This window comes from Cicer arietinum, chromosome 7 (genome assembly GCF_000331145.2).
Source record: "Cicer arietinum cultivar CDC Frontier isolate Library 1 chromosome 7, Cicar.CDCFrontier_v2.0, whole genome shotgun sequence".
Lineage (NCBI taxonomy): Eukaryota > Viridiplantae > Streptophyta > Magnoliopsida > Fabales > Fabaceae > Cicer > Cicer arietinum.
The window spans coordinates 45,294,659-45,309,837 of record NC_021166.2 but is presented as its reverse complement, the minus strand read 5'-3'; the positions used below and the strand labels follow the sequence as shown (position 1 = coordinate 45,309,837).

At 26.1% G+C, this 15,179-nt stretch overlaps 1 protein-coding gene across 3 annotated transcripts; it reads right to left on the bottom strand.

Moving 5' to 3' along the window:
• Nucleotides 1-1,902: 1,902 nt before the first annotated feature.
• LOC101508975 (protein ZINC INDUCED FACILITATOR-LIKE 1-like) lies at nt 1,903-7,541 on the bottom strand. Of its 3 annotated transcripts, XM_004516498.4 has the most exons (18): nt 7,383-7,541; nt 7,110-7,297; nt 6,474-6,514; nt 5,970-6,030; nt 5,778-5,880; nt 5,589-5,691; nt 5,431-5,484; nt 5,279-5,341; nt 4,837-4,886; nt 4,667-4,742; nt 4,014-4,202; nt 3,617-3,704; nt 3,429-3,514; nt 3,208-3,315; nt 3,017-3,061; nt 2,595-2,683; nt 2,256-2,299; nt 1,903-2,043 (listed from the first exon to the last, which is right to left on the bottom strand). In XM_004516498.4, the coding sequence occupies exons 2-18, from the start codon at nt 7,255-7,257 to the stop codon at nt 1,931-1,933; spliced, it is 1,461 nt and encodes a 486-aa protein (XP_004516555.1). In that variant the 5' UTR covers nt 7,258-7,297; nt 7,383-7,541; the 3' UTR covers nt 1,903-1,930. The 3 variants fall into 3 exon arrangements, with proteins under 3 accessions (XP_004516555.1, XP_073226785.1, XP_073226786.1); XM_073370684.1 differs by having other exon boundaries at nt 7,110-7,508; XM_073370685.1 differs by lacking the exons at nt 5,970-6,030; nt 7,110-7,297; nt 7,383-7,541 and having other exon boundaries at nt 6,474-6,498.
• Between the last annotated feature and the right edge of the window lie 7,638 nt (nt 7,542-15,179).

The following is a 15,179-nucleotide window of genomic DNA, read 5'->3' as shown; positions in this document are numbered from 1 at the left end:
ATGGAGTAGTTGAATTGTGGAGTGTATAAATTTTTCATATTAATATGAATAGCGCTTAGGTTGAAGAAGCAATACAAATGCTTGATTGTAAAAAAAAAATTATTAAAAAAATCCTTTTGAGTATCTTAGTTTGTCCATTGGGATAATCGTTGTAAATTGGTATTTTGAAAGTTGGTGATTGATAGAATTTGTCGAAGATTATATGGTTGAAAAAATGTAACTTATCTATGGAAGGGCGTGTCGTGCCTTTAAAAGATGTTTTGTCTGCATTATCTATTTATTTTCTTTCCTTCTTAAAGGATCTTTTAAGTACCATTTCTAAAGTTGAATCTCTTTTTAAATCTTTCTCGTAGGGGTGGGAGAGGAGAGGGGAGTGAATAGACTTATAAGGTGTATTGGATTAAATGAGATTAAGAGTGTTTAATTTTGAAAGAGGCTTGAGTGTGTGTATCTTGCAAGTGTTGAATTCTACATTATTAAATAAATTGAGGATGAAGATTTATAAGGAGATACTAGTTTAAAAACCTCTCATTGGTGAGGGTGAAAATAAAGACTATGTCTGATGGAACCCGAATGGGTGGTTCTCTAGTAGGCTATTATGAGTTATTAGGGCGATAAAGATACATTCTCTTGGGATGATTTGTGGGTTTTAGGTGGTTTGTTGTGTGTATTATCCACAACTATTTCAAGTGACCTTAGATAAATAGGTAACAGGTGTAGATATGTTAGGCTAGGTGTTGAGGTGAAATAAATTGTATATTGTCTTTCTTTGATGGATATCGTTTCTTTGAAGGATAATGTGGTTATAACTAAGTGTTGAACAATACTAACAATGATAGATATTTTGTCAATGAGGTCTACAAGGTTTTGATGAAAAAATGAGGACGACAATTTCATTCCATTCTACCACGTTATCTGGAATAAATTAGTTTCATTGTAGGTTTCTCTTATTGTATGGAGATGTAGCATATGAGATTACTTCCAATGGACAATATTGTTAGGTAAGGGATGCTACTATGGAAATCCAACAATGTGTCAAAGATTGGAGGAGACTACACAACATTTACTTTCTTAATGTTACCATTTTGGACATGTTTGGGTCACAATTTTGGATTGACTAGGAATTAGTATTGCCTTTTGGAACAAAGTTTTTGATCAAGTGAGACTTATAACTTACATTTGACACAACAATAGAAAATTGAGCCAAAAATCTAACAAAAAAATTCAACAAGAAATGAGAACCACAATGAAACAAGTATCAGGCTGAAATCGAAAATCATGGAAAACCACATATGAACCTACAACTCTAATACTATGTTGAAAACCATTATAGTGCCCAATAAAAAGTGAAATCAATTGAGAAAAAAGATTGATTCTAAATGAATAAATAGAATGACAAAAATTTATTCAAAAAATAAAAAATAGAATAAAAAAAGTTGATTACAATAAATATAAAATAAACTTTGTATAACGATCTTAATTAAACTAACAAATGTTAACTACCTTACGGTTGAATGTGACCAACTATAGCTACCTCTAGGCTATAATCAACCGCAACAATATCTAACAATAATCATAATTAAAATGTTTCAATGTATATACTTCGATAAACTTAGATAAAAGAATTTAGAAAGGTCATGAGATAAAATTTCATGAGGATAATATTGTGAAATGTCTTTCCCCTTGAGAGTCAAGATTCCAGTAAAGAAGCACAATTACTTCCTCAAATTCTTTTTCAACTCACCTTCCTTTTTATTCCCTTTTCTTGTTTGTTAGTTGTTTCTTTTGTTTTGTTTCTTCATTTTCTTTTTTTATTTGGTGTTTCTACTATCAATTTAGCAATAAGAAACACCTGTATATGATGACAATTCTAATAATGCACCTAATGAGAGTGATAAAGCATGACTCAAAAATCAAAAGTTGATGGATATCAATGTAACTGAACTGAGTGTGTTTTCTTCTTTTCACCAAGGAATGGTTTGAACAACAAAAGTATTCCAAGTCCTTCAACTAAATTCAAGAAAAAAAATACCATTTGAGAGCCTGCAATTAAATGCACAATAATAAGTTGTCAATTAATAATACACTTTAGAATATCAATTTATTTTGTTGAATAAAAAGACTTTGTGCTTTTGGAAAATATTGTTTGTGTTAATTCCTAATTTCCTAATAATGGACACCTAAGTTGAAAAGAAAAAGAAATCACAGTATTTAAAGCTAGACAATTATTGACCATTTAAGATTGAGCATTGTACCTGGAAGGAAAGAAGCATCCCTCCGTTTCTGTGACCAAGTTAATCTGCATTGATCAAGATCATAAGAAGAAGAAAGTTGAGAATGAATTTTAATATATTATAATTTTTTTAAAAAAATCATGTGGACCAAAACTTCTACTATATGGCATATAGTTTCATTGACATATGAATTAGATAATCTATATTATAGATCATATATGAAGCCTATATTTTAATGTTCAAGTTTTATAGAAATTATCATTTGAAATATTAACATCTTGTAGAGCTTTCTTGCATTTATAGTTTTGAACTTTGACAGGTAAGTCAAACAAAAGCTGATAAAATTACAATAGCACTCACATTGTACCACCTGCAGCAGGACCAATAGCTTTGAAAAAAGACATAGCTGTCATAGAAATTCCATTAGCTGCCCCTCTTTGGTGTTGTTCCTGTTTTCCAAATCAACATGTCATATACATATGTCACAATTCCAACAAAAATAAAAACTAATACTTCTTCTGTTTCCAAATATATAACCTTATAGTCTACAAGTTTACTTTTCAGGAAAGAAAATTTGTTTATGCTTTTGCATAAATTTATTACATTTTGTAGAAAAATATATTATATAATTAGGAGTATTGTTGGTAAAAAAATAATTAACAATGTTGAAAATTTGAAAGAGTTATATAAAAGAAACAAAGAAAATTTTCATTATAGTCCTATATTTAGGGATGAAGAGTACCAAACTCTGTGAGCTAACAAAAGATAATGAATACACTTACCACAACTCGATTTTGTATAAGGAATAAACCCGTTGTAATTGTCACCTAAGTCCATAAAGAACAATACAACCAGTCAAATTTGTAATATATATAACCTTTTCTCAAACTTTGGTTGAGCAAATCTAATTTAATTTATTTCAAATCCTCAATATTGTTCATAAATGGTTAAATAAATAAAGAGATGCACTTACAGCCATAACATTCTTCAGCATGGAAGCAATACTAATTATTGTGTATAAAGTTATGCCTGATAACATTGCTATGAATGGGTAACTTTGCAATAGTGGTATAGAAGAAATCTGCATATGGAATCACAGTAGCAAGACAATTTCAATCATGATTACAGTTTGCGGAAAGCAAACATAAAAATTAATATACTAATATTTGTGGATTAAAAAAAATGAAAACTCACCCCTGCGATGCGGGCAATGGCAATAGGTCCACAAACTTTTTCCACAAATGGATATACAGCAATCTGGTAGATGAAAAGTGCAAGTCCTAAAATTTTTAGGAGTTAGTAATTATACAAATTATATTATATCTATTTTATAACATATGCCCAATAATGATAAATATATATTATAGGTTCCAAAGATGCACCTGAAATTGAAAGAACATCACCAACATCATCAGTTGTAAAGTTCAAACCCCCTAATTTCGAAGGACTGACAGCCCATAATGAGAAAACCTAAAGAAAGCAAGATTAGTATGTTTTTTACTAACAGATCATTTGCATGTTAAAGCCAAATTGATGTATTTTTTAATATTTAACAAATTGATGTAGATTTGCAGTCAAGTAAACATCCTAGTAAAATAAAAACTTACTGATTTTTTCAGAGTTTACACGAATTCCTATTAGTTTTCCAAAAAATGAGATTACATACTGAATTAACTTTATTTTTGACCTAAAATCATAAACTCGCAAGAATTTAAGAGTTAATCAAGAATTTAACTATGATACACACATCATTTTTAACCTCAACAGTTAGACATTTACCTCTTGATAAGCTATATCATGAAGTGCAAAGATACAATAAGCAATGATAGATGACATTAAAGGCCAATTCATGAAGAGGTTTTCATTCTTTTGGACTGTCCTTTGTTTGTCATCCTCGTTGCTTCCATTTTCTAAAGCTTCAGCATCATCTTTAGACTCATTTCTACCACTGTGATTATGAAGTGTTTCCTACAAATAGTTTAAAGAATAATATTTATGTGGGAGACATAAAAGACTATATAAACAGTAGAGACAAAGCAGGACTAAGTTAGAAAAAAACACACAAATTGTTCTACGTTAAGAAGTATCATAATATAAGTGTTTAAAGTAAAAGCCACAAATCATAAGGCCTATTCACTTTCTTAAAATATTTTTCGGTTTTCACTTTCTAAAATTTGTGTTTATTTTAAACTGTAACAAGAAATGAAATACCTGCTTATGAAATAATTGTGATAGAGAGAAAATGGAGACATGCTAAGAAAAGAAAATGGTGATGAAAATATTGGATCTATATTCTCTAATGTTTATTACTTGAAGCAAAAATGAAAACAGAAAAACATGGAAATTACATTATAAAATAAAAATAAGAAATGTTATCAAAAAGTAAAAGATTGTACTTAATGAAGATAGATGCTAAATTTTAAGTTACATACTGGAATCCAGATGCAGATAATTGCTGCTGTAAGTGCAAGTCCTGATATTATAAAACAGGGCAAGAAGTAGGGAAATCTGCAAAATGATTTATTTTAACAAAAAGAAATCCACTTATCATTAATGGATAAACTGATAGAAACACAAGATGAGAGGAAAAAAGTTCACTTACTTATCAAAAAAGGAATCCTTCATAAATATTTTTGGGTATTTTTCTACTGGCTGTAACAAGAAATTTCACAAAGTATTAGAGAAACAAATGATAAAACTGAACATGCTTGTGCCACTAGTTACATTCATACACATACATAGGAACAAAAAACACAGAAGAAAAATGTCAAGTTGCAATTTTTTATTTTATAGGCAAAATGCAAAGTATGACATTCAAACTCCTGAATCTTATCTACGAATTAAAACAACAGCATCTAAATCTTAGTGGATCATGGCACCAATCTCACTCTTCCACTTACCAAGTTGCAAAATATGAAAAACATGCACAAGACCATTTATTTGGATATGGAAAATGGTATAAAAAATTTATACTTTATAGTTCCCATTTCAATAAGAAAACGCAAGCATTAGCCTCTACATAAATACATGTACAAAGTTAGTACCTGAGCCAAATATCCACCCAATGCAGGACCAATGATTAAACCTATGCCCCAAGCTGCACTAACCTAAAAGCATATCATACATTCAATAATTATGATAGAAATGCAGTACTAAAAACTGATAGTATACACAAACAACAATTCGTGAGACTTACAGTAGAAAGTCCTATAGCTTGATGCTCTTCTCGAAAAAGTTCAGTAGCATAGGCCTGTTAAATATAGAAGTTTGTGAAATACATATGCTAATTGCAGTTTTAATGAGATGAGCAATAATAATCACTAATCAGGTGTAATAGAAAACTCTTAGTCATACCTTTACTGGTCCAAGCACACCGTTTAAACTTCCAAGAAGAAATCTCGTTATAACAGCCATCCAAAAACTCGTACTAAGACCGAATAGTGTGTTGAGGATTACACTAAAATCAATTAAGCAACAATGATTATAAGAGAAATCACATAATAGAACGTAAAGAAAGAATCTGTTGAATTGTTTGACACTTACACTGCGATTATCCCTATAATTATAACAGGTTTTCGACCATAACGATCGGAAATCATTCCCCAAAATATAGATGTCAAAGATCTTCCAAGCATGAATGAAGATCCTACAACATTTTCAATCATCATAATCAATGATGAACTTATGACAAAAATAATATACTTCAAAGAATGGAAATACAAAAAATAATTTTACCAACATAACCAGCATAATAGCTAATATCCGCCTCTTCTTTTGCAACATTGAAATCCCTTACCTGAAAATAAATGTTGTATTGTTTAGGATTATCTTATATCAATCAATATAAAGTTGAATACTAACCAAATATTTAAGTTTTTGAGTATTTCATAACAAATGTGAAAATAGAAGGAAAACCTATAAGCTACTAGAAATTTACATTACAACATCCAATAGTTTGCAATTACTAGTCACAATTAACAGAAGAGAAAATTAATTTACACAGTTTTTAATAATAGTAAAAATTGTTTGCAGGCCTAAATTATAATTTGCTAAAGTGATCAATTTAGAAGATCAAAAGTTATTCACTTTAGCCAAGGTACTAAACACACTTGACATTAATAATAATTTATTTCTTGGAATGTAACTTCAAAGAAATAACAAATTCACAATATCAAAGTAGGCATCTTGTGGAAGGTATAAAGGAAGCCTCAGAAAATAGACAGTATATCATAAACTTACCATGAAATAAAGGAATGGAAAGAGAGATGATGCAGGTAAGGCTGAAAATGACAAAACAAGATAGCTAGTGAATATATATAATCAAACACTAATTTTCATTTCAAAAACATCAAATTGAAAATCACACAACTTTTAACTCCAATATTCACACACCACTCATATAAGAGGCTCGGTAGATATACACAATCATACATTAGTAAGAACATGTCATGAATCAAACGAAGTAGTTTTTATTTTGAAGTTAGGCACAAACTTTTAGTTTGAGTTACTTTAGTAAGAACTCTAAGAAACTATATATGTCTTAGGGGTTTAGAATTAGTCCTAATGACGGCACTGCAGGACTACTGATCTCAGCTAATCATTCTTATGGAAGTAAAATTTTAGACATGACACAGTTAAATCATTCTTATATTTGATGGACTAATAAATGTTTGTACGCGACACAGAAACCAATCATAAGATAAGAAAATTGATGTGATTGACCGGAACCTAAGAAATTAAGACCCTTCACATCACATATTAAAAAAAACAAAAATACCAACAGTGCCAAGGACATAGAAAAACAAAAAGTGTAGAAGAACAGAATTGCAACATGAAATTTGTGAAGAAGCGAAAAATAAGAAGTTGAATACTTACTAGCAGATAAGACGACCATCCAAATAATCAAAAGATTTGTAATGGATACTCCTTGATTAAGTTCTTTGGCTTGTTCCACTTTACAACCAGGGCAATCCTTAAAGTACTGCTTCTCCAACAATGGCTCTTTCATATGATCTTCCTCCATGCTTCTAACAGAATTTCACTTTCCCTTTTTTTCTATATCACTTTGCATGAAACATAAACAAAAAGATAATCATAAAGAGATATATCAAAGAAAGTGAAAAGTAGTGGTTGAGCAAATAAACGTACAGCTCCTTGAGAAACTCTTCGAGCTAAATGTTATGAAATAAAAATTACTAGGCCTAGTCTCATACTTTATGCATGTCAGAGATGTCGGTATATATTGTTTCATTTCTCATCTCACAAATATAATAATGAAAACAATCAAAAACTAAATTTTATTAAAATCTATAACTTTATGAACTTTTTAATATATCTAACGATTGTGCAGAGGCAGCAGAATGTATCATACAGATTTTTATTTTTTTAGGATTTTTTTAGGATTTTTTTGCCTTTCAAACACTATAACTTTATAAGTGTTTTTTATCGTACATGTTCAATAATAAAAATGAGCTTAAAATTAATCATAGTAAAGTTAAATATTTTGATTGACTAATTCTGTATATAAATTAAATTATTTTTATTTTAAATTAGTTTCTATAATAAAAGAAATCATAATTAATTTAAAAATATAGCTTTACTAAATTAATTTTGTCATTATTATAAATATAAAGTAAATAATAATAATAATAATAATAATTTAAAAGTAAAGTACTTAAAATTACTTTAAAAACTAAATTTGAGTTGTTTTTAGAATAATATAATGTTCACATGACAATTATTTATAATGGGTAAAATAGACATTAGATATGTTTTACTAAATAGACATTTGATATGAAATTTCAAATGTAAACTTGATACTTAGTATATACTTCTTTTGCCTCTTTTTTATAAGTAGTTATTGAGTTTTCATCGTATATTAAGAAAACTGTTTGTGTAATCAACTCGTAAATTTTATACTTTTTCGTATAATATTATAAGTAAAATATTTTTATATTTACTAAGAAAATTAGTTATGTATAACTTTTTTTTCTAAATTTCATTTAAAATATAATCTAAATTTACAAATTATCTATTTGGAAGTTAAACATTCAACTATAGATGTTAAATATATTTTTATTAAAGCAAATGTTATATATTAAGAATACTAACATCAAAGAATCAAAAATAGTTAATTTTTTTTCTTAATAATATTGACCAAAGTTTGAGATTCTTTTTTTTATATAATATTGATAAGAGAAAGTATGTTGCTATTACTAAATTGTTCATGATATAGAGATATACTTATTAAGTTTTTACATTCCAAAATAAATTAAATAACAGTATTAATAGGAATATATTTAAAAAAAGAATAATAAATATATCTAGTAATTTTATTGACACTTATATATCTAGTAATTAAAGACAAATAGAATAATTTTTATGGACCAACATGACACGATAAATTTTCAAAGATGATGAAAGTGACCAATTTAGTTAATTAATTTTATGGTAAGTTAAGAACATTGCAGCTAATAGCATTAAGTCACTAAGTGTTTGCCTCGATGCACCACGACTTATTTAATGGTAGGGAGTTGATTATTGACAATTATTGCGAGGAGTCTATTATTGATATTTCCGGCAAGCAGGACTTTTTTTTTAATTACAATTTTAATATTTTATTTTTATTGATTATGAAATTTTTATTTTAAAATTTGATAATTTTATTTTTTTAATTTTATTTTTAACTAAAAAATAACAATATAATATACTTTAAATAATATAAATTTGATATTTATATGTTTTAAAATAAATTAATATTAGAATTTTTACCGTTCATTTAATAATTCTACGTGTTTAAGTAGATTTGATCTTAAAATTAATAATTAAATATTTTTTGAAATAAATTATTTTTTATTATTTAAAATTTATAATAAATAAATATTATTTTAATTTTTTCTCTATTTTTATTATACATAATAATGATTTTTAAACATTTTTTACTATAAAATATAAAAGATTAATATAATATTTTTAAATAATTATATGATATTTTATTTTGTAATATAATTTTTTAAAATACAAAAACAATAAATAATTATTTAATTTATAAAAATAATCATTAATTATTAATATAAAAAATAACTTACTAAAACTTTTTAATTTGTGAATATATCATAAAAATTGTAGTTAATATTATTTTTTATATGTTCATGGTGGATAGAATCTCGATCTTCCTTATTGTTTTATATTCTAACTCTTCCGCTCTGATAAAGTTTATAACCCCATGTGCTTAGTCTAATACTCAAAAGTAGTTGAATTATGTCATTAATGATTTTATGTTATTTCCTAACTCTTCCATGAATCTTATAACCTCGTGTGCTGATTCTACTAGTACTAAAAAAAATATACTTGAATTATGTCATTATTGATTTTAAAATTGATTTATCAAATTAATTCTAAAAGTGGTTCAGATGGTTTTTTTGGACAAAGTGATTAGAACTATTAATTTAACAAGTTCATTAATTATTGATCTCAGACTCAATCTTAGAGAGTTTAACTAATTTTATAATTAAAAAGACCTAAAAAAAATAAGCTCTCAATACTAAAAAAAGTCCTAAATTTTTGAGGCTTTAGTGGACCTTTAGGCACTTTTTCAAAAAAAAAAATTAATTTTTTTTTAAAAATTTTCACAAATGATTTTTTCAAAAAATATTATTTTCAATTTTTCTTTAAAATTAATCGATAAAAAAATTTTGATTTTTCCGATAAAAAATAATTCATAATTTTTTTCATTTTTTTTTAATTCAATAAAAAATATTTTATTTTTATTATTTTATTTTTCTCACAATTTTTTGAGAAAAAATTATTTCAAATTTTTCCAAAAAACAAATATTTTTTTTAAAAAAATATCTTAAAATTAATAAAATATTAAGAGTCTATAAGTCCCTTAATCCTCCCTATGAAATTCAATAAAATAATAAAATAAAACTTTAAAAAATTATTTTAATAAAAGATTTAATATTAAAAGTTTAATAAAAAAAATTTTAAAGCAACCTTGGACTTTGGAATTTGTTCACGATTGGCACCAAACAGAATTGCATGTGGACCCTCAGTTGTCATTTTCGATGAGATAAATATAAATAAATTTTGTTTTTTAATTGAGACCTGTTCATTTGGGGTATACATTGGCACATTATAATTTCATATTATTTTATTTTAACAAAATATTAATAAGTATTTTTGAAATATTTGTTAAAATATAAAAATAATTATTAGAAGTTATGTAATTTAAAATTTACAATTATAAAAAGTGAGATTTTTTATTTCATTTTTTTATCTTTAATTAGTGTTTTTATTATCATACTTTTTATTTTATTATATTCTTTTTAGAATTGTTATTAATCTAGCACAGTCACCTTTGTCTTTGTTTTTTTTCTTCTTGATTTACAATGGAGAGGTAATTTAGAGTCATATTTATCTTGGAATTATTTATGTGCCTTATTTTTTTTCATCTTTATACTTAAAAGTTTAAATTTTTTTTTTATTTTTTTCAAATTTAATTTTTGATACCTCAATTTCAAAATTAGGGTATTCATCTTTTTATTTAAAAATTTAAATACTCTTTATTTTATTCAAATTTAATTTTTGATACTTCAATTTCAAAATTCGGGTGTTTGGTCCCCATGTTTTACATTTTATGCAAGTTTTTTTTAATTATCTCCAATTTTAATGAATTCACAATTTTAATTATACGTGATGTTTATCTTTTAGTAGTTTAGAACTCCACGTCAACACATTAATTATTATTAATTTATAAATAAACTAGTATAATACTCGTGTTATCGTACGAGTGGTGCGTTGTTTATATTTTTTATTTAATTAAGCATTTTTTATAATAAATAGAACAAAATAAATAAAATTAATTATTATAGTCGATAATTACCAAACTAATATATTAGTTGTATTTAAAGTTATTAACATCACAACAAAATAAAACAATTTTTCAACACAACAAGCATGCAACTTACAATGAAACAATCGTAATAATAGAATTTGAATGCTATTGATTAAGACATATAATAATAAATCATAGTTTACTAAAATATATTTTACATGTAAAGAAATCTGCTGTAGAAATGTCATTTATACATTATCAATCGTTGTAGGTTGAATATTGATGTTAAATTACTAATGTATCATCAATAACTTTTGTAATGTCGAAAGACAACTTCATTTCTTGTATTTTTTCGCATCAAGGGTCATAATCTGCACCAAAGCCCTGTAACATAGTTTGCATCAAGGGTCATAATCTGCATGTTAATTAATACGATCTTATGATGTAATTTCAATTATATTTTGATTGTTTGATAAGATAACAGAATGTGAGAAACAGAGTTAACAACATACTTTAACTTTTAATGGTTGCACTATATTCTCTATAGTATATTCTTTGTATAACATGTTTAATGTTAGTTGACGATTCATCTCAGCAAAATAATAATGATTGAAAGTTGTCTTTCTATTGCAAAAATTGACAACAAAAAATTCAAATTGCTAATTGTATTATTTATTATAAAACTAAGCAAATTTGTTAAATTAGATTTATGTATACTATAGTAAAACATTAATATTGCCTATCCATGATTGAATACTCAATAGATTAGTCTAAAGTACATATTGAATTACAAAATAATTGAGCAAGACCTTTTAACTAATTGAAAAGTTGATCAAGTGAGTGATGATCTAAATTTATAGGTTATGTTGATCATTTAGTGTTTTCTATGTCTATAGTTGTATAATTTTTTTTAAGTCTGCATATGGAATAATTAAAGAAGATAATATACTTACAAATCAAAGAGATTGGAAAACCTCTTTGTATACAACATTGTTTGTTGTATATGATGTTTGCTTATATTTTTCATATATTAAGATCTTCAACTCATTCTTGCTTTTAACTCTTGAAATAGCTACATATAACTGACCATGACTAAAGACTGGCTTTGGCATATATATCCCAACGTAGTCTAATGATTGTCTTTGTGATTTGTTGATTATCATACCATAGGAAGCAACTATGCGAAATTGTCTCCTAATTAGCTTGAAAGGTCAAAGTGATTGAGAAGGTGGCATAGACATTCGTGGAATATATATCAAGTTCCTAATATTTTTTCCTGAAATTATCTTTGCTTTGAGCACATGATTTGCCAGCCTTGTAACAATAAGTCTGGTTCCATTACACAAACCTTCAGATTGATCACGATTTCGCAAAAGCATGATTGGAGTTCCAACTTTTAATTTTATTTTGTGATTTGGAAGGCTGAGGTAGTTAATGTGCTAAAAAATTCAGGTGTAAGGATATAAAAAATTCAATTTAGTTTTTTATTCTCTCCAATCTTAATGAATTCACAATTTCAATTATAAGGTGATGTTTACCTTTTAGTAGTTTGGAACCCCACGTCAACATATTCGTTGTTATTAATTTATAAATAAATTTTAATAAAAAATATTATTTATTACATTAAAAATATTAAATAATGTTTATAAAAAAAAAATTAACCCTAAATCTCCAAATTTAATCTTCGCCCTCATCCTTTTACAATCTCATAATCTCAACCAAAATCATACACCGTGGAGATGTATGTTTATATTTCTACGTGACGAAGTTTATGATTGTGATATTTTCAGAAATGACACTCACAACACCAAATGGCGGTGGATAGGGGTGTTAAAAAAACCAAAAACTGAACTAAACTGCAAAACTGAACCGAACTGGTTTATAAAAATTGAGAACCGAACTGGTTTTCAATTCGAAAAAACTGAACCGAACCAGCTTTTATTTCAAAAAACTTGAACCAAATTTTTTTAGAAATAATTAAGGGTAGTTATGTAAAATTTGACCTGTATAAATAAAAAAAATTAAGTTAAACCGGTTCGGTTCAAATAATAAACCGGTGCACTAATTTATAAAACAATTCGATTTGGTTTTTTGAACTGAAAACTGGTTCGGTTCAGTTTTTTCAAACTAAAAACCAATTCGGTTCAATTTTTAAACGATTCTAGTTCAGAACCGAACTTTGCCAATCCTTAGCGGTGGAAACCCCATGATTGTGATCTTCCCAGGTTTCTCTCACACACATTTTTTAATCGATTTACTTTATGGTTGATTATTTATAACTAAAATATTTCATCATCTCTCCAATCATCAATGCTATGTTGCTAAATAGGTCTGAAGTAATTTGGTTGATTTAGGGCCACAACATTACTATATCTTAAATGGTGATATTGCATATATAATTTATAGGTGTTGATTCGTGAATGTTTCATGCTATTCGGGTTTATATCTGTGAGGGAAACAACTTCGAGAGTTACACAAATTTTGAAAATCAAAAGGTTTTATTGAGCGTGTTATTGTTAAGATTTAATGCATCTTAGAGTTGTTGGGGCTGAGATCGACGTTGGGAGATGTATAAATTTTTAGTCGAGATTCTACTATGGAGATTGGAGAAAGATGAGGGAGAAGATGAAATTTGAGGATTTAGGTGTAAATTATTTTAAAACATTCTTTTATATTTTTAATATAATAAATATTATTTTTCTACTAAAAAAAACCTTTTTTATATATAATTATTAATCATGAATTGATTAAAAAAAATAATAATAATGAATGTGTTGATGTGGCCTCTTCTTTTCTAAGTCACCGGTCACGTTTAAACCATACGTCATAAATTAGATCCAATTGATCAAAATTAGAGAGGATTAAAAATTTTCATTAAATGTAAAACATGGATACAAAAAATACTAATTTTAAAATTAATGATCAAAAGTTAAATTTGGATAAAATAGAGACATTAATAAATTTATATTTAATTTTATTTAAATAATTGATTATCATATTGATTTGATTTTTTCTCGCATTTTCTTTATAAATTTTATGAAGTATGTGTGGTTGTTTTGGTCGTTATTTTGACGTAGATTTTATATTTTTTGTATTATACGGTATTTGTAATTTAAATTGAATGATCAGTTTATTGTAATTTTGTTTATATATCATTTTAAATTTTTTACGATTTTATATTTGTATTGTATTTGATAGACTCTATGAATTTGAGTGGGTGAATATTTTTTTTATAGAAAATAGAACGACCACGTTTCAATGTGAGGCATCATCACATACGTCGTCAAAGTGTTATGAAATGCAATGTGGAGAACCAGAAGAGTTAAACATACACCAAACAAAGAAAGAAAGAAAGTATGTATATTTTAAAATATATCCTCAGGGTGTAATAAAATATATAAAAACTGTTTTTGTCTTATAAAGTGATGTATTCAATTCTCATAAAATGTTATAAAATTCTAAATTGGAAAGATATTTTGTTAGCTTTTTTATTATCTTTCTTAATTAACCACTTGGTTATAAGAAAAGATAAGTACTCCTAATTTAGAGTATAGTTGTAAAAGTACATAAATTTCGATAAAAAAAAAATTTCAACTACAATTTAAACTCCATACTTTTAATTAAAGTTAAAAATAACTACAATTCAAACTCTATACTTAAAATGAAAAGTAAAAATAATTCGAACTGATCAACATAGATCTACATGATTTTAGCTAGCTAAAACATTAGAGTTAAGTCAAATTAGATTTTTTTTAATGATTAGATCAAATATTTTTTAAGCTAATTTAGCTATAAAAATTGGATCATCTATTGAAGCTATTGATGATAATTGCGCAAGACTTTAATAATAAAATTGTTGATGAAAATTATATGTAACACATTTTAAAGCATGTTATTACACTAATTCTTTAAATTCGATTTGTTCCTATCAATCAAATTCAAATAAAATAAACAACGAATCCCTTTCAAGATATTTTATCACTTGAGAAAAAAGTATATCTATTAATTTTGATGTTCAGTTTGTGAAAAAGTATCTACAAATAACATTTATATATATATATATATATATATATATATATATATATATATATATATATATATATATATTT